General features: G+C 43.2%; 1 protein-coding gene across 1 annotated transcript; it reads left to right on the top strand.

The window, feature by feature from the left end:
* On the top strand, positions 1-26,651 carry STMND1 (stathmin domain containing 1). Its single transcript, XM_059398936.1, has 5 exons — positions 1-183; positions 10,579-10,759; positions 15,939-16,090; positions 25,096-25,221; positions 25,862-26,651. Exons 1-5 carry the CDS (start codon positions 103-105, stop codon positions 26,141-26,143), a joined length of 822 nt encoding a protein of 273 aa, XP_059254919.1. The 5' UTR covers positions 1-102; the 3' UTR covers positions 26,144-26,651.

The following is a 26,651-nucleotide window of genomic DNA, read 5'->3' on the forward strand; positions in this document are numbered from 1 at the left end:
AGGGGTTGGGTGTGGGGCGCTGGGGTGGCACGCAGGGCAGCAGGGAGCACCCCTCGGGGCGCACTGCCGGTCCGGGCGGAGGGAAAGCGCGCGGCGCGCGGCATGGGCTGCGGACCTTCCCAGACTGCTGAGGACCAGAGACGCGTGCCCGCGCCCAGGAAGGGCTGGGAAGAGGGATTTAAGGTAAAACAAGCAAACCCAACAACTAGCGGGCACAAAGCCCTTTGCCACGACTGGGGGCGCGGGGGGCGGGGCGACTGGAGTAGGCTGGGGCTGGCTCCGCCCGGGACTCGCAGCCCTCCCGGGTGGGAGCCGCTGTGTTCGCCGTGTTCACCCGCTGTCTTATCCAGGACTCATCCTGCCTCAGGACTAGCTTTGAGAGCCTTTTGTGGTTCAAGAACTTGAGATGGTGATCACCCCCCAGGGCAGAGGCTGGAGTAGAAGGTAGAGCTGTGCGTTCTGCCCAGAGCTGGGGTTGCTGGGGACTCTCTGGGGAGGGTTGGCGTGGGGGGGGGGGGGGGAGCTGTCCTACTTTATTGGCTTCCGGAAAGTGGGCCTTTGAGAATTACTTAGAGCTCAAAGAGATCCTGGAGGCCTTCTCTCTGGCTGAGCCCTGCCGCTTACCTAACCCTGAGGACCCTAAGGCCCAGAGAGGCGGGCGTCTCGCTTGAGGCTGCACAGCTTGGTTGGGGGCAGAGCTGGAGATAGACTCTGATTTTCAAGAGTCCCATTCCAGTACTCTGCGCGCGCTCTCTCCTTCTCAAGGTTGCAAACCCCGTAATTCTTCTGGAGACATGAAGGGGATTTTTTCCCGGGTGCGGCACGGAGGGATGTAGGGTTTCCTCCCATTCTCACCGCCGTCCATATTGCACCAGTGAAACTGGGAACCCGCAGAGCTATACCTTGGGGGGGGGGGGTCACCCAAAGATAATATTACCATATACTCTATCATCAAAAGCAGGACAGTGCAAAGGAACACTATTAACAAATTTGCCATGTCCGATTGGAGCCCATACAGTCTGCCGGAAACCAGGACTTAGGGTGACCCCTGCAAAAGGGCATTTTTGGAGCAGCGGTCTAAAGTGCACACCTGTTTTTTCGCAGACAATGTGCGAGATACCATTTGGTGCCACTCGCAGCAGTACTGTGTGTGGTACACAGGCTGGGCTCTTGGGGCACATCAGTAGACAAACCAGAGACAAACCAAGCTAGGACCTGGTGCGCACCCATCCTGACACGGTTTCTATTCCTTGACACTGCTCCTTTCTATCTCAGCTGCCTCTGTCTGAGTTTAGGGCCCTCTTACCTCTTACAGGCTCTTCCTGCCTCTCCCACTGGCGTCCTCCCTAGCCTATTTGCCTCCCACCCACGCTGCCACCTCTGTTTCTAAGGAAGAATTCCCTGGAGTGTGCAAAAATGCCCTACACATGGTCCCACCGGTCTTCCGAGCCTCATCTTGTCCAGTCCCACACACTTGTGGACTCCCGGGTCTGCCGCAGGAGCCTGCAGTGCTCCCTTCCACCACTCATCAACACGGTCTGTGCTGTTCCCCATGCCATTCCCCCTTCCTGGAATGCCCTTCCCAGGCTCCCATTTCCAGTTCACCTGAGGAATTCTTTTTTTTTTTTTTTTAAGATTTTATTTGTTTATTTGACAGAGACCACAAGTAGGCAGAGAGAGAGAGAGAGAGAGAGAGAAGCAGGCTCCCTGCTGAGCAGAGAGCCCGATTCGGGACTCGATCCCAGGACCCTGAGATCATGACCCGAGCCGAAGGCAGCGGCCCAACCCACTGAGCCACCCAGGCGCCCTCACCTGAGGAATTCTTACTTACCTTCAGCACTGGGCCCAAACACAACTGCTGGGGCACTTCTCACATGGTAAAGGTTTATTTAAAGCTCCTTCTGCCTCATAGATTAATTAACTTCTTGGAAACAATTTGGTCATCTTTATTACTCATTACTGCTTTGGGTTAATATACAGGAATACATTTCCCCCCCTCTCTCCAAAAACTGTATTAATGTGGGGTACATGGCTCAGTCGGTTAAGTGTCTGCCTTCGGATCAGGTCATAATCCTGGAGTCCTGGGATCGAATCCCACATCAGACTCCCTGCTCAGCGGGGATCCTGCTTCTCCCTCTCCCTTTACCCCTCCCCACCGCTGACGTGCTCACACCCTCTCTGGAAAAAAAAAAAAAAAATACAATCTTTTTTTAAAAAACGATATTAACATGATTTAAAATATTAACCCATTGTGCTTTTATCTTTCTTGTATGAAAAATATATATTTTTTAACTCTACTGGCATGATTACGAATAAGACTTCCATAGAAGGAAATTTCCACTCTCTGTGTTTCTTATCTGGCCACTACCCTTTGTTTCATTTTGTGGTTATTACTGAAAATTATTTTGTTGAGCAGGGGGAGGATAGAGCCTGTGGAAGTGATAAAAAAAACAATCCTTTCTGCATGTGAGATACATGGGGTTCTTCTAAGCCAAGCTTCCTCAGGCTTGGGAGGGTTTCTGTATTTCTCCCTGAATTCCCTGGGTATGGAAGTCATGGTGTCTCCACTGGATTTTTGTCCAGTTTTCCCAACTGGCTTCCCTGGGTCCACCCCACCCCCACCTGCCTTCCAGTTCTTCCTCTTCATGACCTCCAGGGCAATCCTTCTAAAGCAAAACCTGATTATGTCGTCATCTGTGGGCAAAGCAGTGACCAACCCATCAGATAGGCACACAAGCCAGTGGTCAAGAAAGTCACCACCTCGGGTTGATTTCTGGGTTCACCGTGTATGAAGTGTGAAGTGGTGTGAAGTGAACTTGGTCAAGTTATTGAGCATCTCTGTGCTTGAGTATCCTTCTCTGTAACATGAGGGTACTACTGGTACTAGTTATTTCATAGAGCTATCGACGAAGGTGAAATTCATGGGAAATGATCCTACCAACGCCTGGCACGGACTAAGTGCTTAATAGGAAGTAGTACAATTGTCGTTATCATGAGATAATTTCCCAAATCCTTAGCACGTCTTACCAGCCGTCCTCGGCTCACATTCTCCAGCTTCATCTCCTCCTACACTCAGTCATGGTCAAACCTCGCTCCTTGTTGCTCTCCAAACTCCTTCTGTCTCTATCTCCATGCTTTTGCACCTGCTGTTTATCCTCTTTTCACACTTTCCCTCTCCTCCTTGTCGGGTCACATAGCAAATATGTACCCATCTTTCAGGACAACGTAAGACCCCTCTTCCTGCCCCTGCCCCTCCCCGCTACTGCCACCATGCTGGCAGAGTTGACCTTAGACCTTCTTCTACCATGTTTCAAAACATCGTATTGCATTTATTCGTGTTCACGTTTGCCTCCATCCTGAGTCACTACCTTCTTTGTCTTTGCATCTCCTGTGCTCAGTACAACGTCCGATGCAGACAAACACTAACGAACTTTTCTTGAGTGACTTCCATGTCCCTCCGGGCTCCTCCAACTCCTTGGTTTCTTCTTGTGTCCTAGTCGCGTAACTAGACTAACGACAGTCAGCAAGGAGGAAGTTCAGTATTAAAAGAGCCTGAAAATTGACTCAGAGTCGACTCACGCCTGTATCTCCTTCCCCACCCCTCCCCCAAGTACTTCACTTTGGAAATCTGATCCAGCAAAGGTGTGATTATTAATTAAACACTCTCTAGCTATCGGAGCAGTGCTGCTTTTGCTAACTTCCTAAATGCACGGGCTGAACTACGGGTTCCGTAGTTCAGCGGTGTCATTAAAATGAGATGAACGTGTTTGCTTGCATGAAATTTTTATGCTTCTTAATGGCACAACTTGAAAATATTCTGAATCGAACCTCCCGAGACCTGCCTACTGGCTTTCTCCTCACTTTTGCCTTAGTTTAAAGGGGTAAAAAGGCACGATAATAAAATAATGCCTGATAAGAAAAGCATGCGAAACTTTTCTCAGGTGGAGAAACGTTCTTCTGTATAATGAACTCCGAGTTTCTGGCTTATTATGAAAAGGAACAGATTAGATTGGAATAGACAATCTCTACGGACCCTTCACAGTTTTTCCCTAGTCTTTGACCAGGAAAGTCTTGTTTATCATCAAAATAAAAGGGACAAAGTGGCTTCTTCCACTTCAGATTCTTTTTTTTAAAAAGATTATTTATTTATTTATTTGACAGAGATCACAAGTAGGTAGAGAGGCAGGCAGAGAGAGAGGGGGAGGCAGGCTCCTGGCTGAGCAGAGAGCCCGAAGTGGGGCTCGATCCCAGGACCCTGGGATCATGACCTGAGCCGAAGGCAGAGGCTTTAACCCACTGAGCCACCCAGGTGCCCCACCACTGCATCTTAAAAGATGATATTTCTGAGTGGTTTTTGGTGGGTTGCTATTTGTTTTTATATTCATTAGATGTAAACTAGAAAAATCAAATTTTGAAGGATGCATTTTCCCTATATGTCTAGAAGACAAATATATTTATAAAATGCATCTGCCAATCACGTGATTTAAGATTTCAGCTCAAGGGAGACTTGACAAGTGACTCCCTCCAAACTGCTTGGCAAATGCGTTTCTCAAAAGCTTTAGAACACAACCTAGGGTACCTCCAAACCCAAAACAAACAAAACACAAAAACCAACTCTGTCTATAGTTAAAAGTGATATCCTTTTTGGAATGCTGATGATTCTCATGCATCCCGTTAGCTTAGAATTCTCGGCTTTTCAATTCTGTCTATAATGATAAGATTTTATCCCTAGGACAATGCAGTATAAAATAGAACTGATACAAAATATAGAAACGTATTGATTCCGAGCTTCTACCACAACTTCATCTCAAAGAAAGGATAAAACCTCCCTCCGACCTCCCCACCCCCTCCCCAGCACCACGGCAGATAGACTTCTCATTGGTGTGAAAATATAAACCTTGCATGCATTAAAAAGAACAAGAAATCTGTTTCGCCATATCCCCAAGGGGCATAGATAGAATTAATTTGTAAATATCATTGGTCTTTGAACTCTGTCTATTCTCAAGTCTAGATTATGAAATTGGGTTAGAATTTCCAGAATGTGTTGCATATAGATAAGATATTTGAAAGACAGCCTCAGCTTTCCGAAGAGAAAAACCGTACATTTCTGCCCTGGAAACTCAAGGCTGGTGGATGTTATTTTATGTCAAAAGATTGTGTTTTTTCTGTTACCATTTAAGTTTTGGTCACTAACAGAGCTTAAAGGCAGACTGGAAGTAAGCATAAACGGATGAAGATCCTTGCTAAGGTCTGGGTTCGTGGCTTTGATGAAGCCTTTGGGAGATCGTGAGGGGTTAAATATACTTAAATATACTCTGATTTGTCAATGGCAAAATATCTTTGTGAAAAGCCACCTTCGAGACTGAGAAATTCAAATTTGCTCTCGGCTCCAATATGGGCATTTTGTTTGTTGTGGTTAAATTTGTCAGAGTCTCTAATGGGAAATGTTCAATGGCAGAATTCATCCCAGTGTTTCACCTGGTGCCTTCCTAGCTTCAGAAAACTAAAGGTCTAAAAAGCAACACAAAGTTATAAAATCACCTGTCTTACCATCACTGCAGATAATTGGTTTTTCATAGTTTATTTGGAAAGAGGAACAAGAATACCTAACACGATCTTTGCTTTACCTCCAGCATGAATCGTGAGCCCCTGAAAAAGCATCAGACTCCCCTTTTCTTTTGTTATATGTAACAATATGTGTTTATATATATGTGGGAAATATGGGTGCATAAATGTGTGTGTGTGTGCATGTGAGAGAGAGAGACACCCTGTCTGATATCATAGAATTATTATTATATAATAAAATAACAGTATGTCATATCTATAAAGACTTTTCCTGGGTCAGCTTACTGGACAGGGGCTGCACAGCAGTAACTGTGTCTGTGCAGAAAGACAAATGGAGAGAGAAAGAATAAGCACATAGCTGCTCTCGTGCTTTCTCCGTCTGCCGTTTGTATTTTAGATCGATCGGCTTTTTGTTCGCTTACTCGTTTGTTTGTTTGTTCCGTTGGTTGCTTTTTCATGCTTCCCGGTGTTGTCTTGAAGAACAGAACCAATTAACTCTCAGCACGATGAAGTGATGTTGATTTAGCTGGAGTGATCATACCATGTTAGGATGGGGATGAGAAGCTATGTGAGTCTCCCTATGAACATAGGAGAATCCCTAATTGAATGACAAGAACCTGAGACAGGTTGGAGCTGCCCTGACCTACTGACTGCGATTTCTACTTAGCATCTGAGGGATTTCAGAGGACTTTGGAGAGCTTCCAGAAAGTGAACAAATGTGCTTAAGTTTTTTTTTTTTTAATTTGTATGATTTTTATTGTGAGAGTACCAAGAGTTTCATGCTGATGTCCTGCTTTTCTAAATTAAATTTTCCCAAAGGAAATGCTTTCTCTCGAGTCCCTGAAGTTGTAACTTTGAACCAGAGAGACCTCCTTCTTTTAAATGGAAGTTCTAAGAAGTGTGCTGTCTTCCTTTCTAATGTTTCTGGGCCCATCTCTTTCCCCCAGGTTCATCGCCATTGTCCTAGTTCATGTTCAATCAGGTCTCACTTGGGCAACCGCAGTCATGTTCACTGACCGCCCTGCTCTGTCCCTTCCTTGCTTCCTTCCACTCCCCCAGTCTGCACTAACCCCAGTGACTTTTCTAAAAACACACGCATGATCATTTTATTTTACTTCCATGTACAGTAATCCTATGAAGGATTCCTGGTGACATTTAAAATAAAATCAAATTCCTTGATTTCCCTTTCCCACCTCAACCCCTACCCCTCTCTACCTCCAGCTGTTTCTGCGCCACTGAAAAAATTCAAGTTCAAATGCTCACAGTGCTGTTTCATACCCCTTCTTCGTGTGTGCTTTGTCTCTATCTAGAGTGACCTTTTCTTCTTGCCCACTGAAAGCTCATTCATCAAGACCCAATTCAAGAATCTTCTCTTCTTCAACATCTGCTGCTGCCCCAGCAAGATACAACATGGTACTAGTGTAGCAGGGCATTGCTGGAAATAGTGGGGTTTGGAGATAGGATCCTGAGGACTTCTGAATACTCAGGGGAGAAGAAGAGCACCCGTGGGCCAACAATGTGAAATCAATAGACATGAGAAGAAGACCCAGAGGACAATACTCATAGATGATGCTTATGTTCTTAGGTCTCCTGGGGACACTGAGGAGGCTTCCTCTGGTATGTGTGTCTTAGATGCAGAAGAGGTTGGTCAATCAACCCAAGCAAGGAAAGAAGAGCCAGTGCTGAGTGAGAGGGAGGGGACAGGGAAGTTTAGAAGGGATTGGAGAAAAAGTCTTCCTGAACAGACCGATATTAGAACATGTTGCCTCTCCAAATAAATGACAGTTCTTTAAATTGGATTAATTTACCTTTTTGAAAAACTCACTACATTTTTTTTTCTTACTTTTCTTCTTTTGCTGGGGGACTAGGAAAGATTGGATGTGGACCAGAATTTTGGAGTCACTGGTTTATTAAATCAAATATGGGCCCTTTTTTACAGTGTTTTGACCTATTTGCAAGTGATGGAATTGTAGTATGGAGAAATCGATATTCTTAAAAGGAAAAGGTGAGGTTGTAAGCCAGTGCAGGATTTATGGAGGGCCCTCTGGAAACCAATATTCATAAAAAATGTGTACATCTTTGGATCCAGCACGTCCACATCTAGGGACATGTTCTCTTGGAGTGATTGGGTGAGTTCACACTGATGTCTATGCACAGATATATGACGGCACTGTTCCTTATATTGAAAACATATATAGAATCACATATATAAACATATGTAGAAACACCTAGATGGCATTGGTAGAAATTTGATTAAACAAGTTGTGACACATTACATAATAGACCACACTCCGGTTCGTCAACTAAACGACTGCTCCCCAACATTAAGTAGAATAAGGTAAATCAAAAAAGAAAAAAAAAAGAATGAGGTAAATCTGTAATCTGTATACATTGACCTACATACACTGATATATAGTATATACACTGATGTACACTAATGTCTCTGATACATTGTTAATGAAAAAAACAGGTTACAGAAATATAATACAATACCATTTAATGTATAACCTAATTTATTTTATTCACAAGTAGCTTTATTAAAATACAACCCACATGTCATACAACTCGCCCATTTAAAAGGCACAATCCATAGTCATCACCACAATCTAATTTTAGCGCATTTTTATACTCTCCACAAAAGAAACCACTATCCATTAGTGGCCAGTCTCCACATCCTAAGCCACCACAAAATCTCTACTCCATTTCTATTAATTTGCCTATTCTGAATGTTCGGTAAGTGGACCACTCTTTGCATCTGGCTTCCTTCAGTCAGCATAACGTTTCAATTGTCACCTACATAGCAGCGTACTTGAGGGCTTTATTTCTTTTTATTGCTGTATAATATTCTTTGGTCTGGATGGACCGCATTTTATTTATCCATTCATCTGTTGATGGATATTTGGGTTGTTTTTACTTTTTTAGATATTACGAATATGAATTTTGAACATTGGTGTGCAAGGTTTTGTGCGGACATATGTTTTCATTTTGCTTGGGAATATATACCTAGAAGGGGTATTTTTGGATCAAATGCTAACTCTCTGTTTGGCTTTTTTTTTTTTTTTAAGATTTTATTTTTTTTTGAGAGAGAGAGATACCTCGTGCATAAGCAGGGGAAGGGGCAGAGGGAGAGGGAGAAGCAGGCTCCCTGCTGAGCAGGGAGCACCATGTGGGATCATGAACTCAGCTGAAGGGAGACGCTGAAACGCCTGAGCCCCCCAGAAGCCCCTCTGTTTGAGTTTTTGAGAAACCCTCAAACCGTTTTCCAAAGTGGCTGCACCATTTACATTTCCAGGGCTCTGTACAAAATCTCCAAATTTCGCCACATCCCTTATCATGTGTTTTTTTTTTTCCTTATAGTCATCCTGGTGGATGGGCGATGGTATCTCCTTCTGGTCTGGATTTCCATCTCCTTAATGACTAATGATACTGAGCATCTTTTCATGTGCTAATTAGCCAATTCCAATTTGTTTTTAAAGATTCTGTTTCTTTGAACAAACACATCTGGGAAGTTATATACTGAGATGTTAATAGTGCTTTTGTCTACGGAATGGTACTTACTTTCTACTGTGTTTCTGTATCATTCGGGTTCTACCAAAAGAACAGAACCAGGATTATGGCTGGCTGGCTGGCTGGTGAGATAGATAGATAGATAGATAGATAGATAACAAGGAATTAGCTTATGCAATTGGGGGCTGGCTAGGTAAGTCCAAAATCCACACAATGGCATAAGTGGTCAGAAAGAACAGGTTTGGGTTGAAAGTGCAGTCCACAGAATGAACTCCTCCTTCCTCAGGAAAACCTCAGTTCTGCTCTGAAGGCCTTCAACTGACTGGATGAGGCCCACCCAGATTATCAAGGATACCCTCTTTCACTTAAACTGATTGGAGGCATTAACTACATTTACCACACACCTTCACAACAACGCCTAGACTCTGTTTGATGGAATAACCATGCTATAGACTAGCTTAGTTAACTCATAAAACCAATCATCACCAATTTCCTTCTGTATTATTTATTTTTACAATAAGTCTGTATTACATTTTTAATCAGCAAAAACAATAATGATACTTTCATTAAAAAAAAAAAAAAAAAAAGACACGGAGCGCCTGGGTGGCTCAGTGGTTTGGGCTGCTGCCTTCGGCTCGGGTCATGATCTCGGGGTCCTGGGATCGAGCCCCGCATCAGGTTCCCTGCTCCGCAGGAAGCCTGCTTCCTTCTCTCTCTCTCTCTGCCTGCCTCTCTGCCTACGCCTACTTGTGATCTCTGTCTGTCAAATAAATAAATAAAATCTTTAAAAAATAAAAAAAATAAAAAAATTAAAAAAGACTTTTTTACACTGCAGTATCTTTACTTTTCACACTTGATGGATGTGTTCATCTTGGCGTCGTGCGGGTGCCCAGCGTGGTAGCACGTCCCTGACAGATTGCTAGCAGATACTGTATCCATTTCTACTGCTGCTGTGACAAATTATCATACACTTGGTGGCTCGCTACAGCACAATTTCACTCTCTTCCCATTCTGGAGGTCTGAAGTCCAAAATCAGTTCCACTGGGCTCAAGTCAACATGTTGGCGGGGCGGGTTCCTTTCGGGGGCTTCAGGAAAGAATCCTCTTCCTGTGTGTCCCGGCTTCTAGAGCTGAATTCCTCCCATACCTTGGCTGGTGGCCTTTCCTCTGTCTGCAGCTGATAGCATCTTCAATGCTTCTCAGCTTCCAGGGTGCATGCATCCCCTTCTCTACTTCTGTAGCTGCGTCTCCCTCTGCCTCCATCTCATAGGGACCCTCGTGGTTACCCCTGAGTACTCCAGGATCACTGAGCCCACTCAGGGTCCTTAAACGCATCACACCGGCAAGCAAGCTAATATCTCCAGGGAGCTGGGGCCGGTCAGCCTCCACTACAGGTACCAGTCGGCTGAATATTCGCAAAGCAGATCTTGTGATGTTGTGTCCATCTTCCAAGAAACCATCTTCCAAGAAATCTTGACTCTCACATGGAGCCATTCCCTTTTCACAGGCTGATGTCGGAGGGATTCATTCCAGGGAGGACGGCAGGCCCCAGAAGGAAGCTGTGGTACCCGAGGACACTGGGAGCAGCCCCAACAACCTGGAAAAACAGGCTCCGTTGGGAAGCTTACCTGGCACCATACCAGAAACCTCCCCAGCTCTTAGTGAAAGAAACAGAAGAATAAATTCAGGTAACGGCCCTCGTTTATATGAATCTCCACAAAATACTGTCTCTCTAAATATGTTGTATAACATATGTTAGCAACCCGTTTATCAGTTTTGTGGACTAGGCAGTGTTCCAGATGGCAAAGACCTCATCTCTGACACAGGAGGATGGAGCCTCGGACCTTCATTCTGTACATAAATAATGCTAACCATTAATTTTCTTGTAGATGAAGTGATTAAAACCATCTTGATTTTTTCCTACTTTCCTTTCTTTCTTTCTTTTTTTTTTTTTTTTTTCAAGCAAGGAGCCCTTGCTGGTGGTGGGAAACAGACCTTAGGCTTTGGTTACATTCCTGTAGACTTCTGCCATGTTCCCACCTTTCCAAGAGAAAGTTCTCCATTTACAAAAATATATGCAGCCTCCCTCTCACGGCTCCCCTGGTGTCTCCCATCCAAAGGATCAGCAAATATACAAAACAATCATCTTTCAACATACAGAAGAAGTCATTATGACCTGGTGTGCTCCTTAGAAACTATTTTGACTTTTCCCATGGTTGGTCTTGCTTTCCTTGAGTTACCTACAACCCCCCCACCCCCCACCCCCACCAACTCCCAGGGTTGATTTAAGAATGCCTAGTTACACTTTATCAGCCTCTGAAACAAACTGAATTCAATAGAACTCAAGGAAAAGTACCTTTTTTTACTGGAGGGGAAGGCTTTCGGGCTATTCCTGACTGCTGATCTTTTTTTTTTTTTTTTAAAGATTTTATTTATTTATTTGATAGGCAGAGATTACAAGTAGGCTGAGAGGCAGGCAGAGAGAGAGCAGGAGGAAGCAGGCTCCCTGGACCCTGGGGTCATGACCCGAGCCGAAGGCAGAGGCTTTAACCCACTGAGCCACCCAGGCGCCCCCTGACTGCTGTTCTTTCTTGTCTTTTCTTCCCCAGGCACATGTTAGAGCTGGCAGATAGATGGGTTAGTAAATGGGATTCTTCTCCTTGGACTTTGGGGGCACACTCTCTTTATGATAGATTTCATATTAACCTTCACCTAGTGGGTCTGATGTGAGGAAGGAGACAGGGGATACAGCTGAGAAGCCTCCCCTCTCTCTCTGGGTCTGGCCAGCACGTACATTTTTTTTCTCGATGATAATTCCGTTGATGGGAATCCCTCCTAGACCGCGACACGGATGTTCAATGTCTATGGCGCTATAGACGGCAAACTGTCAGGGGCATGGGGACACAGGCATTCCCTCGGTCCGTCTGTCCAGCGGGGTAATGCTGACAGGCACACCAGCCTGGGGAGGGAGTGAATTATTAAAGCAGGTGTTCCAAGATGTGGTGTAAATTAGTTTCCAGGAAAGCCATTCCCACTGAATGAGTAAGAACCAGTGCCCTACGCTTTATATCTGTTCTCTGCCCAGTTTCTCCTCGGTCTCTTTTCTGGATCCCTGATCTGCCCATCTTTAGAGTATAGTTGTTAAAAATTTCAAGCTTCACACTAACATTTCTTGTCTTTCCTTTAAAAAAAAAAGAAAACTTCCTTGAGTTGGGGGAAATCAGAGGGGGAGACAAACCATGAGAGACTGCGGACTCTGAGAAACAAACTGAGGGTTTGGGAGGGAAGAGGGGTGGGGGGTTGGGGGAGCCTGGTGGTGGGTATTCAGGAGGGCACGTATTGCATGGAGCCCTGGGTGTGGTGCATAAACAACGAATTCTGGAACACTGAAAAGAAATAAAATAAAATGAAAAAAAAACTTACTGTTTTGAATAATTTCAGATTTGAGTAAAGTTGCATAAAACAAAGAATGCCTGTATTCTTTCCCCCAGATTTCCCAAATGCTAACATTATACCACATTTGAATGTGATATAATTACAGGAATCACAGTCCCTCTCTCTCCCCCTTCCCTCACGCTCACGCTCTTTCTCTCTCTCTCTCACACACACACACACACACACACATGCACAGGTTTTTTCTGAGAGCAAATCGCAGACATAATGACACTTTATTCTGAAGTACACCAGTGTATGTTTCCTAAAACAAGGGTATTCTCTGCATAATCACAGGACAAGGATCACAATCAGCAAATTACCCCTTATGCAGTACATATCTCATTTGCATATTCAAATGTTATCCATTGTCTCACAAATGTCCTTTATAAATAAATTTCAGGTTCGAGATCTAATCCAGGATCACATGGTTAATGTCGACATCATGCGGTGTTTTTCTCTAATTTGGAACCAGTCCCTCAGCTTTTCTTTGTCTTTTATCAGATTGATGTGTTTGGAGACATAAGCCATTACTTTATAGAAACTTCCTCAGTTTGTGTCTGGCTGATATTTCCTAATGATTAGCTTTGGGTTATCCATTTTTAGCAAAAATACCAAAAATGATATTATACCTTGCTTAGTACATCAAATCAAGGGTCATGCGATATCTGTATTTGACCTTTATTGCTTTTTCTTTGCCTTGCAAACGTTTTTTAATGTAAAATTTATCAAATTTTTTCTCTGAATCCGAAATTTGAGTCATAGTTAGAAAACCTTTCCCTATGCCAGAGTTAAACACGAATTCACCTATGTTTTCTTGCACAACTTTACTTTTGACACTTATGAAGAATTTCTAGCCTTGCGAGAAAACGCTAATTTGTACCTTAACTGCATAGGAAACAGACCCGTATGTTCAGTAGGATGTCAAATTTGTAAAAGTAAAATCTGATGTATCAATAGCGGTAATCTCTGAATGGTAAGAGGATGGGCGTTTTTCTTTTCTTTTTTCTTCTTTTCTATACTTTCCAAGTTTACTCTGATAACCATGTATGACTTTATTTATTTTTTATTTATTTAATAATATTTTAATATTTTTTATTTCTTTAATAAACTTTAATACATTATTATTTATTTATATTATTATTATACAATAATTAATATGGTAATACATTACCATGTATTAACCAGAAAGAGGAGTCATGTCACTTTCCAACATCCCCCCAATTGTCTTCAGCATCCCAAGAAATAACGAGGATTAGTTGGAAGACCTCCATAGTGCACGGGTTTCTTTGTAGGCTGGTCACTGTCAATGTCAAGCCAGTATTTTGGACCCAGAAAAATAATTGATTGAGACAGTTCATTATTTTTATTTCATAATCATTTTAATAATTGAATAATTGTATCATGTTAGTGACAGTCGTCAACTATGACGTTCTCGTTAGACACATCCTGAGAGGGAAATGGACCACACAGTGGTCCTTGGGGAAGGAGGGCACCGAGGTGGTGGAGAACTTGGGGATTGAAGTCAGACATTCTTGGATTCAAACCCTAGTTGGTTCTCTTCCTGGCCATGTCACCGTCAGCAAGTAAATTCGCCGCTCTCATAGAGTTTATACAATGGGGATGATAATACCTCTCTCACAGAATTCACAACATTACAAGGGACATCTGAGTGGCTCGGTCCGTTAAGCATCTGCCTTTGGCTCAGGTCATGATCCCAGGGTCCTGGGATCAAGTGCTGAGTCAGACTCCCTGCGGAGTTCCTGCTCAGTGGGGAGCCCGCTTCCCCCTCTCCCTCTGCCCCTCCCCACCACTCATCAGCTCACTCTCTCCCTCTCTCTCTGACAAATAAATAAATAAAATCTTTTTTTAAAATTCCCAATGCTACAAAGTATATAAAAGGACATAAGATGGTACCAGGTACCTAAGTGCTCAGTAAATAGTGACTACTCTATTGACCCTTTTAAATAAGATCACCTTCTAAAAGAAAAAAAAATCCCCTTAATTCTTTGAAGAGGTTTTACCTCTAACTTTGTATTAAATTTTTCTCTATCGTTTCAAGCTTTCCTTTACTAGTTTACCTACTTGAAAGACATGCTTTACTGCTCTGTACCGAAAGGGATACAGCTTTTTTTTTTTTTTTTTAAAGAAAGAGGCCTTTCTTTCTTTTTTTTTTTTTTTTAAGATTTTATTTATTCATTTGACAGAGAGAGTTCACAGTAGACAGATAGGCAGGCAGAGAGAGAGAGGGAAGCAGGCTCCCTGCTGAGCAGAGAGCCCTATGCAGGACTCGATCCCAGGATCATGACCTGAGCCGAAGGCAGCGGCTTAACCCACTGAGCCACCCAGGCGCCCGGTATACAGCTTTTTAAAGTGAAAACTGAGTCTATTTCAAACACATGCAAGGTTAGAAGGCACAGCACTGGACGAGAAATGAGATTATTGACAATTCGCTGAAGTTACTTGCAGCGGTCTTATAGCAACAAGGTGAATATTCTGATGGGAGAAACATCTCACTGGCTGGTGTGTGTGCCTGTGCGTTTTTTTCACCTCTTCCCGCTGCAAATCCATGAAAACTGTCTTTGTTAACCAGTGAGGGTAGAAATTTTCATAAAAAGACTCTGACCACTAGATGGAATGATTCATGGTACCCTCAGGACTTCCCGATGATTGCAAAACAGAAGAGAGCCCATTCCTGAGGACTCCTCCCTGAACCTTTGTTTAGTAATGGGAATCCGTGAGGACAGATGTTTGCTTGTGTCTTTGTAGAAATGAGTGATTTCGAATGGGGGGGTCTCTCTCATCAGTGCAATTTATAAAGGCTCCCCGAGAAACTGTTTTGGTGCCATTTTCGGAATCAATCGTAAAAATGTAGCTGATACCGCTTGACTTCAATTGTAATTTAGTTCAAAGACTCTTTTCAAAAAGGCATACTCTTACTTACATAGCTTTAGCAGATGGCGTCACTGGAAACTCAAGGTTGCAGAACTAGAAGTCTCTTGGCAACATCCCACTGTTTATCCTTTGTATACAAAGCATAGAAACCAAACTGCAACTCAGAGGAGTCACTGAAAGGGTATCTCCTTCCTAACTGTGCTTCGTAATTAGCATAGAGAACCCACGTAGTCATACTCAAGTGTGTAAGTGTTGTTACAACAAAAAAGTAGTACATAGCAGCACATGAAAGACTTTTTGTTATGTTAATACAGGGCTTGCTAAGTAAACTGTATATTCTGCTGATGTGTATCCTCTGTAAGGACATTCAGAATTTGAACTTCAAACGATTCAAAGATTTATATAATTGACACAGATACGTAGGTTAGAGTGTTGAGACTAAGATTTAGTTAAGTAATGTCATTTGTAAGGCATCCACTTAGCATCTGATTGATAAAATGTTCATGTTTACATTTCTATTCCTTCTTTCTTTCCCTGTAGACCTAGTGATGGATGGATTAATCCATAAACCCCAACCCCTAAAGACCCAAGAGCGACAGAAGTCATCGGATATTCTGGAGGAATTAATTGTCCAAGGAATAATACAGAGCCACAGCAAAGTATTTAAAAATGGAGAATCCTATGATGTCATGGCAAGTAATTCCATAATTAACATTAGCTTATAGTTTAAAATATCTATAGAATAGGATCGATCGCGAATTACAGTCTCCAAACTCTTCAAGTCACCACACAGATTGTAGCATTTAGCTAAGCCAGTTTTTTCTCCCGTAACTTCTCTCTCCTGTCTACACATCACCCTTCTCTCAGGAAGTGCCTTAATCATTTTTTCAAGCTTATATATTTAAGCAATCTCTACATCCACTGTGAGGCTTGAAACAGGACCCCAGGACCAAGACCTTCATGGTCCACTGACTGAGCCATTGTGGTACCCCAAGAATGCCCTAATCATCCATGATTAATGAAGTCAATAAAACATCTTGGATTTTACTGAATCTGAGAGACAGTAAGCCCCGCTGAATATCCTGCCTTCATTCTTTGAATAATTTTTATTAAGCATTACCTATGTACTAGGTATTATGACTATAAACTAGAACCCAATTTCTATAATAGGAAAATACACCTAAATGTCAAAGCTAGAATAGATAGTCTTCCATACACACTAAGGTCCAACATGAGGAAACAAATACAATGATGAAAATCTTCATACTCTTTTTTTTTTTCTTTGTTCATTCATCTTGACGAACTGATCATCGTTTTTCCTTAGTGTGGGCAGTATTTTTACTTAGATTTTAACTGGTTGTGGGCCAAGTCTTGAGTCCTTCATTTTTTAATAAGTTCTAGCTAAGCCCCTGAAGAGGATGGCAGATGTTGTTGTGGTGGTTTTCGTCTGTTTTCTTGTTTGTTTAACCAAAGCTCCCAGGCAGCCCCCCATCGTCCTAGAAAAGATGAAAAGAAGAATTGAGAGAGAAAAGAAGCCTAAGGAGAAATGAGTAAGAAAGAAAAGAAAGACACAAAAATGATGGAAATAGGGACCAGAAGGAACATTTTTTTTTTTAAGATTTTATTTATTTATTTGACAGAGAGGGAACACAAGCAGGGGAGTGGGAGAGAGAGGAGCAGGCTTCCTGCTGAGCAGGAAGCCTCATCCCAGGACCCCCAGATCATGACCCAAGTGGAAGGCAGACGCTTAAGGACCGAGCCACCCAGGCGCCCCACCAGAAGGAACATTAAAGGCTCTGGATGGCTGCCCATCTTGGTCCTGTAGGGAAAATAACCAACTGGGAATAAAAAAGATGCATTATTTAAATTAAGTTTGCCACCTCGACCAAGTCACTTAAGGGTTTGAATAAAGGTAATTTCCTTCTCTGCGTGTAGGAAATGCTGAGAACTCATGAATAAAAGCCAAAGTGGCATTCTCTTTTGAAGAAGGAAAATACGAAGGTATCTGGGGAAAAGAGAGGAGATTGCTAAACCTCATGAATGATATGATCAGGTTGCCAGGAGTAAGAGGGTGCAGGGGGCAGGGGAAGGTAAAAATAGATTATATAATGGAAAAGATAATGTCAGTGCAATGACAGTTTACATCTGGGCCACGCTATTGTGATACGCGGCACTTTAGGATACTGTATCTGATATGAAAGTACGAGAAGATGGGTCTTTAACATGGAAAAGGAAAGGAAGGCGGAGAGATTCTTTTCCAGCTGTAAGTGAGTCTCTGGAGGACAGAAAAAAGGAATGTGTCAAAAGGAAAAAGACAGGAGAGCGATCTGGAGAAGGATGGATTGTGGAAACTTGGAGTAGCGAAGCGATGCCTTCTTTGGAGAAATGCTGTAGAACCCCGATGCTAACGGCAGTGGGAACAGCATTAAAAGGTTGGTCACAGATGAATGAATTCAGACTGAGACCTTACAAGGGCACCAGCAGGGTTAAGTAATATCAACTAAATCGTGAAAGAAATGTATCTATTGAAGAATGAAAACTATGGGCTTGACCTTCAATAGCATCATTAGGTGAGCCCCAGATGAAGAATGCGTTTATATTATAGAGAAATTGAATGATTATCAGGAACCTAGCTGGACTTTTCTCAAAAAAGATCTAAAGTTGACGAAACCACAGAGGTAGGCGAGAATCACACATTTTGTTTCTTTTGTTTTTTGCTTTGTATGATGTCCCAGTATAATCCACACTTGCAACAACACAGCTCTGTGTTTTATCGCCTGGGGCTGTGGTCCTAAACCTGGCTGCACATTCTAGTCACCTAGCAAGCTTTCAAAAAATCCCAGTGCCTAGGTCCCTCCTGAGACTAGTGGCATGGGGGGAGCCCTGGCTGTAGTGTCCCTAGGTGATTCTGGTGGGCAGCCCAGGCAAAGAACCACTGCCCTGAGCTTTCTACCAATGTGGACACAAAGCCTTCAAATTCATCATAAAGCTGGAAAGGGTTAAAGCTTTTGAAATTGAATTCCCCCATTCATTATGAAAAAGAATTCTAAAGTATTCCTGAAAATATGTTATAATGTTATGTATATATTAATAGTATAAAAATACAATAAATATATAATATATTAATATTATAATTATTCAATATTGTATTATAATAATAAATTACAATGTTATATAAATATTATATTATTATAACTATAATATATAAAGGTATTTTTATATTATATTATGACTATGATTATTATTATATGCTATATGTAATTATATGATTATTATTATAATGCCATAACACATTTTCAGGTAGAGAACTAAGGGTATACTCAGGAACATATGGAAATGAAGGAGAGATACAATTGGTCAGTGTCTCAGGTAAAGTCTCTCAATTCCGGCGTATCTGAGAACATATCAGACACCAGGGGTCTTAATATTTTAGGAAAAGTTAGGAGCCAGTGTAAAAAGATGAGTGAATACTGAAAGGGGGAACATACTAAGAACGGAAATATTGTTAGACAGTTCATATTTTTAACTATCCAATATCTAATAATAGTTCATTGGATCATACTTTTATTTAGACTATCATACTTAATTAGATAGTTAATTGAATCATACTTTTAACTCTCCAATATTTAATATTTGTTGAGGGGGAAAGAAAAGAGCAGATGATAAAATTGGCTAAAAAAAAACAAACCAAAAGGGATGTAGATATCAATAGTTACTAGGATGTGATGAAGCCAATGAGAAATTGTAACACAATTTCTTCATCGATCCCAAAATTCATTTAAATCAAATATTAGGGGGGATTGGAATAATAAATGTGAAAATACTGGGGCGCCTGGGTGGTTCAGTGGGTTAAGCGTCTGCCTTCAGCTCAGGTCATGATCCCAGGGTGCAGGGATCAAGCCCCGCATGGGCGGGGGTCCTCTGCTCAGCAGGGAGCCTGCTTCCTCCTCTCTCTCTCTGCCTGCCTCTCTGCCTACTTGTGATCTCTATCAAATAAATAGAAATAAAATCTTAAAAATAAATAAATAAATGTGAGAATACTTTAAAAACAAGACTTCTTATGTAGACCAAGTGTGTAAATATAAGGGAATGTTAGATCTGTCCCCTTCTGCAATTCGGTTCTCATGTAGAGGGATATATAAGAAAAGGTTTTGTAAAGTGAGGGTCCTCCACTCATCTGCTGAATTGGGGACCCCTCCTCCTTGGGCCAGTCTCTCTCTGGAGGTCCACAGCAGTATCTGTCCCCCAGAGGGCCCCATTCATTTTTTTTTTCCTTAATTTTTCTCATTTGCTTGTTGGGAAATACTACAGCAGTTTCGTAGTGACCCCCTCTCCCAGATAACATGCTTTCCAGCCAACTCATACAAATGGAATCTACCCTCACTCCGAAGGAATTGCAATGATATATATGTAAGGTAAATACCAGACTAAGTGAATCTTTCAGCATACTTTAAAACATTCTAAAGAGACTTAAGTGGCTATATTATAAATATGTACGGACTTTATATACACACGAAACCCTGTGTCTGGTTGGTATGGATCTCTACAAGAGTTGTAATGGGCTCTCTAGGCATTATCCCACCTAGGCATTATCCACTTGAGATGTTTTTTCTCCCAAACTCCATTCCCCCCATCCCTTAGCCCACCCACGATCTCCAAACACAAGACTCTGATTTCTCCATTGACTCCTTCTTCTGTGGCCAAAGTTGACTCCCTCCTCCGGGCCACGTCTGCCCTTGGTACCCTTCCGTAGAGTGAGGGAGTTGGTTATCTTGCCTCAGAGTCTCTCATGTTATTTGTTGAACCTCATGGGGAGTTTTTTTTTTTTTTAAGGAGGAGGATGTGGACTGATAAGTAAATGTCAGCCAACGCTGTGGCCTGGCTGGGGAGGGGGGGGTCTCACAGGGAGGGAGCGGGACTGCCGGGAAGCTCCGACCCGTTCTGTGCACACGACTCTGGTGACGAAACTTAGCCAGGGTAGTTCATCTGGGGGTCAGCAGTTACTTTGGGAGGCTCTGAGGAACGCACAGTGGCTGCAGGAAGAATTATATATATACAAGCAAGGAGGGCTGAAAAGATCCAAACATTCTCACACGGTCTTTGGGTGGGGCAGTCCTCTGCTGGTGTTCTTTCTTTCTTTCTTTTTTTTTTTTTTTTTAAGATTTTATTTATTTATTTGACAGAGATCACAAGTAGGCAGAGAGGCAGGCAGAGAGAGAGAGGAGGAAGCAGGCTCCCTGCTGAGCAGAGCCCACCACCCCACCCCACCCCGCCCATGCGGGGCTTGATCCCAGCACTCTGGGTTCATGACCTGAGCCAAAGACAGAGGCTTAACCCACTGAGCCACCCAGGCGCCCCCTCTGCTGGTATTCTTTATTTTTATTTTTAAAGATTATTTATTTATTTATTTACTTACTTATTTGACAGACAGAGATCACAAGTAGGCTGAAGGCAGGCAGAGAGAGAGGGGGAAGCAGGCTCCCTGCTGAGCAGAGAGCCCGATGTGGGGCTCGATCCCAGGACCCTGAGATCATGACCTGAGCCAAAGGCAGAGGCTTAAACCACTGAGCCACCCAGGTGCCCCTCTGCTGGTATTCTTAAAGAAAATCATTGACCTAGCAACTTCTATAGTTTGTTTGTTTGTTTTTTAAGATTTTATTTAATTATTTGACAGAGAGATTACAAGTATGCAGGGGCGGGGGGTGGGGGTGAAGCCGGCTCCCTGCTGAGCAGAGAGCCCGATGCAGGGCTCGATCCCGGACCCTGAGATCATGACCCGAGCTGAAGGCAGAGGCTTAACCTACTGAGCCACCCAGGCGCCCCAACTTCTATAGGTTTTAAAGTCGATTTTTTCTTTCTTTCTTTTTTTTTTTTTTTTTTTTTGAGTTTCTATGACTCACTCCTCTCTGAGTGTATCACTGTTATTTTCAAGCGCCGAGAGTTGATAAACCCTGGCTTCAGGAAATCCAGTGGGAAAGAATACAGATACTTTCCCTTAGGTCTTTCAAGGCTTTTATTTCAATCGTCAGACTCAGGAAAAGATGAGGGCTGCGCAGGGAGGTTCATTTCCGGAAGCAGGAGGAAGTATTTGATTTCGTACGTATGGTCCGGGATAAAGCCACAGGAAGAGTCCACCCAGACCAGAAATCCCAAGTGTCTCAGAACTACTGTCTACGACTTTAGTCAAGATGCTGACTCCCGTGGGACGCCTCAGAGAGTCTTTCTTCACTGAATCTGGGATTACCATTGCATGTTCTTTTAGCCCTCTGTGAGTGAACTTCCCAAAAAAACTGTTTTCATACTAATTTCACAGTATCTTTAGCTGAACCACTACAGCAAGAACGTCGCTCTTCACAGCAAATGGCTTTTGCCAGCAGGAAGCCCGAGAGCCAATTGTCATAAAAATAATACAGTGATGGGGGAGGGGAAGCTTGCTTTGACAAACATCCCACGGTTTTCATGTAGTGAAAAACTTCTCACCACATAAAACTGTCTGATGGCTGTAACTGAGCCAAAACTTCAACAAATGTTTCCTCCTAAAAGGCTTTCCGAGAATCATGGTTCTTAAAGCTGGAAGGAACCCTAGTGGTCCTCAGCGTCCTCACTCTTTCTACGTGAGAGAAAAGAGAGTCCAAGGAGGTGACTTGTCTCTGGCGATACCATGGGTATTAGTGGTCGGCAGGTTAAAGCCCAGGCCTCCAGCTTGGCCCCCGGGATTCAGGTTCCCATTCCTACCCTTCAAGACAAATACTGTAACTTGGTGATGATTCTGTGGGCTGTCACTGAAAAAAGTCACCGCTTGAAGCATCTCTCCAAAGACATCCGGATGGCCAACAGACACATGAAGAGATGCTCTACATCACTCATCATCAGGAAAATACAAATCAAAACCACAATGAGGTATCACCTCAGACCCGTCAGAATGACTAAAATCAAAAATACAAGAAACCACAGGTGTTGGCGAAGATGTGGATGAAAAGGAACCTTCGGGTGCTGTTGGCGAGAATGCAAACCAGTACAGCCAATGTGGAAAATAGTATGGAGGTTCTTCAAAAAGTTAAAAATAGAACCTCCCTAGGATCCAGTAATCGTACTACTGGGTATTTACTCAAAAAAATACAAAAATACTAATTCAGAGGGATACATGCTTCCCAATGTTTACAGCAGCATTATTTACAGTAGCCAAACTATGGAAATGGCCCAAGTGCCCATTGACTGATGAATGGATAAAGAAGACGTGGTGTAAATACACAATGAAATATTCCTCAGCCATCAAAAAGAATGAAATGTTGCCATTGGCGACGGCATGGATGGAACTAGAGAGTATAGGACTAAGCGAAATAAGTCTGAGAAAGACAGATACCATATGATTTCACTCATATGTGGAACGTAAGAAACAGAACAAATGGGCAAAGGGAAAAAAAAGGAGAGAGAAATAATCCAAGAGACACTCTGAACTATAGAGAATAGACTGATAGTTATTAGAGGGGAAGTACGTGGGGGTGGGGGATGGGGAAATAGGGCAAGAAGATTAAGGAGGGATTAATTGTGACGAGCACTGGGTGTTGTATGGAAGTGTTGAATCCCTCTATAGTACACCCGAAACTAATATTACACTGTATTTTAACTGTACTGGAATTAACATTTTTAAAAACTTCATTTAAAAAGTCACTCCTTTCACTGAATGAAATGTAATTACCCTTTCCTGTGTAATTACTGATACCTCCTTGGAAAAGAAAATCCTGTGAAAGAAGTATTATTAAGCCCATTTTTAAAGAGATGAAAGCAAGGTTTACAGAGCTGAAGAACTCAGGCAAAAACACACCATGGCCAAGCCAGGGCTCAAACCTAGGTCTGAGTCTTGGTTTGGTATCTTGTTCTATTGTGCTGGACCTCTTCTCTGTTGGAAGTATTTTCAGCATGAACAGTCTTATAGTATAAAGAGACAGTCTTTTAGATATTACAATGGATATCACTAGTTCCTTTTCTTTAAGTCTTTAGAGATGGGGCACCTGGGTGGCTCAGTGGGTTAAGCGTCTGCCTTCGGCTCAGGTCATGATCTCAGGGTCCTGGGATCGAACCCCACATCAGGCTCTCTGCTCAGCAAAGAGCCTGCTTTCCTCTCTCTCTCTCTCTCTCTCTGCTTACTTGTGATCTCTCTTTCTTGGTCAAATAAATTTTAAAAATCTTTAAAAATTAAAAAATAGAAGTCTTTAGAGAAATTACCTAGGACAAACCAGTTTATTTATAATGAAACCCCAGAGTTCACTGGGACCTTCCCCAGTTGTCATAAATCTATATATTCTGACCCAGTTGTCATAAATCTATATATTCTGACCTAGATGTCCATCGTAAATTAAGAGAAGAAGGCAAATTGCAGAGCCTGGTGAGGGCATAATCTTATTTACGTTTGGTTTAACGTTACAGATGTACTACACATACATATGTATATATAAATATATGCACATAGAGAATTCTGGCAGGACACATACCAAACTTTTTAAAATAGTTCATGCTGACGAATACAACTGGGGACCAGGTGGTTTAAACAGAAGCCTGGGAAACTATTTCTGTATTGCTTTACTTTTTCATGACCAATGTATGTTATAAAAAATTAATTTTTAGGGGCACCTGGATGGCTCAGTCAATTAAGCTTCTGCTTTCACTCAGGTCATGATCTCAGGGTCCTGGGACTCAGCCCCGCATGGGTGTCTACAGAGCGGGGAGTCTGTCTCTCCCTCTCCCTCTGCCCCTACCCCTGCTGGGCTCTCTCTCACTCCCTCAAATAAATAAATAAATAAATTTTAAAATTAATTTTTAAAAAGAGAAAACATGTATGTTAAAACTTTCTTTAAAAACCCTTTACAGGGGCACCTGGGTGGCTCAGTGGGTTGGGCCTCTGCCTTCGGCTCAGGTCGTGGTCCCAGGGTCCTGGGATCAAGCCCTGAGTTGGGCTCTTTGCTCAGTGGGGAGCCTGCTTCCCAATCTCTCTGCCTACTTGTGATCTCTGTGGGTCAAATAAACAAATAAAATCTTTAAAAAAACAAACAAACAACCCTTTACAATCTTTTTTATAAGTAGAAATTAATCAGAAAGTCATTATCCCATCACTTTAAACTCCAGAAAGGGTAGTCAGTCACATGAAAGAATTAGGGATTTTTCCTAACGTCAAGAAAACATTCTCGAAGTCTTCTGACGGCAAAGGCCAGCCCAGGGTTAATTCTCTCCTTGGTGAGACCCAGAGTATTAAAACCCTATCTCGATCCGAAATGAAAGGCGTTTGTAGCCCACAGCATTTACAAAATTATCAGATTTAACTTTTTATTTTTACCTTGAACTACACATTCATCACTCGTCTGCCTCCTTTCTCTGCCTTAGGTTTCTTCTCCAGAATCTTTTCTTCTCCTGAAACCTCTTCCAGCTCCTGAACGTCCTCGCATTCTTTGATGGGTTTCAGGAAGAGCCCGTTTTTGTCATTGGTTTGGGTTTTTTTTCCTAGACAGCTAATAGACCTTTTTTTTTAGGACTTAGTTCTCTTGTTCCCAGCATTCACATGGTGGTCTTTAACTCTGCCAAAATACCTGTTTAGATTTTTAGAACTAACCTTTTACACCGTGTGCATGCCACCTCTCCTGGATCTGCCCTCCACGCCCTGAATAATGTCTGTTTCTCCCTTTTGAAAACTGTCTTCCTCCAGGTGAACACGACACCGCTGAGAAAGCCACCGGCCAGGCTGAAGAAGCTTAAGATCAAACAGGAAGCAAAGGCTTTCACAATGAATGACCTGGACGAGAAGATGCGGGCAGTGGAGAGGCGCAGGAAGGTCCCGAGCTCACCCCTGAGCAGGGCTGCCTGCCGACAATGCACCCACATAGGCGTTTCCTAAGTGCTGCTTTAGGGTTCAGATCAAGTACTGGAGTGATCTGTAGGCTTTCTGGGCCGTCTGTGTCATTTTCCTTTAATTCTCTTTGGGGGGTGCAGGAGTAAAGCATCCTGAAGCTGGCTGAATGCTGGCCCCATCCAGGTAGCCTCAGGAAACACTGTTCACTTCTGAGTATGGGGTCTGCTTTATTGGGAAAAAGAAAACCTCAGCTGGGGTGGGGGTGGGAGGAGGCGTCGGGGGCAGGGGAAGAGGGCAGGAGATGAGGAGAGGCCATGCAGAGGACACGCGGTCTCTATCACCCTGTGTCCTCCATCCTGCTGGAAGCAGCTTTCACAGCTGTGGGCTGCCGACCTCTGCCTCCATCTCCCTACCTGGCCGACCTCTCCATCCCCTACCTGGGAAAGCAAGGGCCATCCAGAAGCTCCAGGAGGGGAGGGAGTGTGTCTGTCCTCAGCAGTGCCTCGGCCGGTGTTTGTGGAGTGACTGAATGATGGCACAGCCCAGCCATGCGGGTTCATGTCAGGCATAGGCATGAGAAAGTTATCTGGGCTCATTTTGCTTCTTTAATACTGCTTTTCAGACTAAAGAAGAAGACATAAGAAAAAGGCTAAGGAGTGACCGACTTCTGTCCCCGGCCAGTCACCCAGGGGCCACGGAACCCGGTGGGGCTGAGGTTCCTTTTGCCAAAGGACCCCACGAGGCGACTTCTGGCCTCTTGGAGCCAGCGCACCTGCAGGGAGCCAAGCCCTTGAAGAGGAAGAACAGCGATGCAGCCTCCGGTGGAAGGAACTTCAGTTGTGAAAGCCTCGGGGTGGTGGAGTCAGACCGGTCCTACAACCAAGCAGATGATGCCTTTGAATGAAGCCATCTTCCGTGAAGTGCGTGAAAAGGCAGAACTCCCCCCAGCTGGGACCATCCTCCTCGGTGGCTGTGTGCTTTCTGGCGGCCTGACCTCACCCCGCTGGGACACGCCGTGGGTGGAGGAATGGTTGTGTAACCTGCAGGGGCTGAGCCGAGCCGAGGAAATGAAATGCCGACGCTAGCAAAAGGGAAAAAACCGAGACGATCTGACTAGCTTCCATATGACGCAGTTGGCATCCTCCTCCAGTGTGGCTTCGAGCATCGTGAAGACGTCTTGATGAATACTTTCCAGCCTACATCCCCCTGCCTGTGCCAGATGAAACCCTTCTCTTTGGCTCCGGGTCCTTGGCTATGCCTGTCCTCTGAGGGTCCCTTCAGACCAAATGTGCGGATGTGTATTCTGTATTTTCATGATCTGTAGGCTTCTTATCGGTAGAGTTTAGTTATTTTTTTTTTTTTAACTCTTTTTGTGTGGTGAGGGATTAAAGCCGTATCTTGAAGCTGGTTGA

The sequence above is a fragment of the Mustela nigripes genome, chromosome 5, assembly GCF_022355385.1.
Source record: "Mustela nigripes isolate SB6536 chromosome 5, MUSNIG.SB6536, whole genome shotgun sequence".
NCBI lineage: Eukaryota > Metazoa > Chordata > Mammalia > Carnivora > Mustelidae > Mustela > Mustela nigripes.

Coding starts and splice junctions, on each gene's coding strand:
- STMND1 (XM_059398936.1), top strand. CDS start 103: ATGGGCTGCGGACCTTCCCAGACTGCTGAGGACCAGAGACGCGTGCCC. Junction 184..10,578: donor GCTGGGAAGAGGGATTTAAG/GTAAAACAAGCA, acceptor CCCTTTTCACAG/GCTGATGTCGGAGGGATTCA. Junction 10,760..15,938: donor AAACAGAAGAATAAATTCAG/GTAACGGCCCTC, acceptor CTTTCCCTGTAG/ACCTAGTGATGGATGGATTA.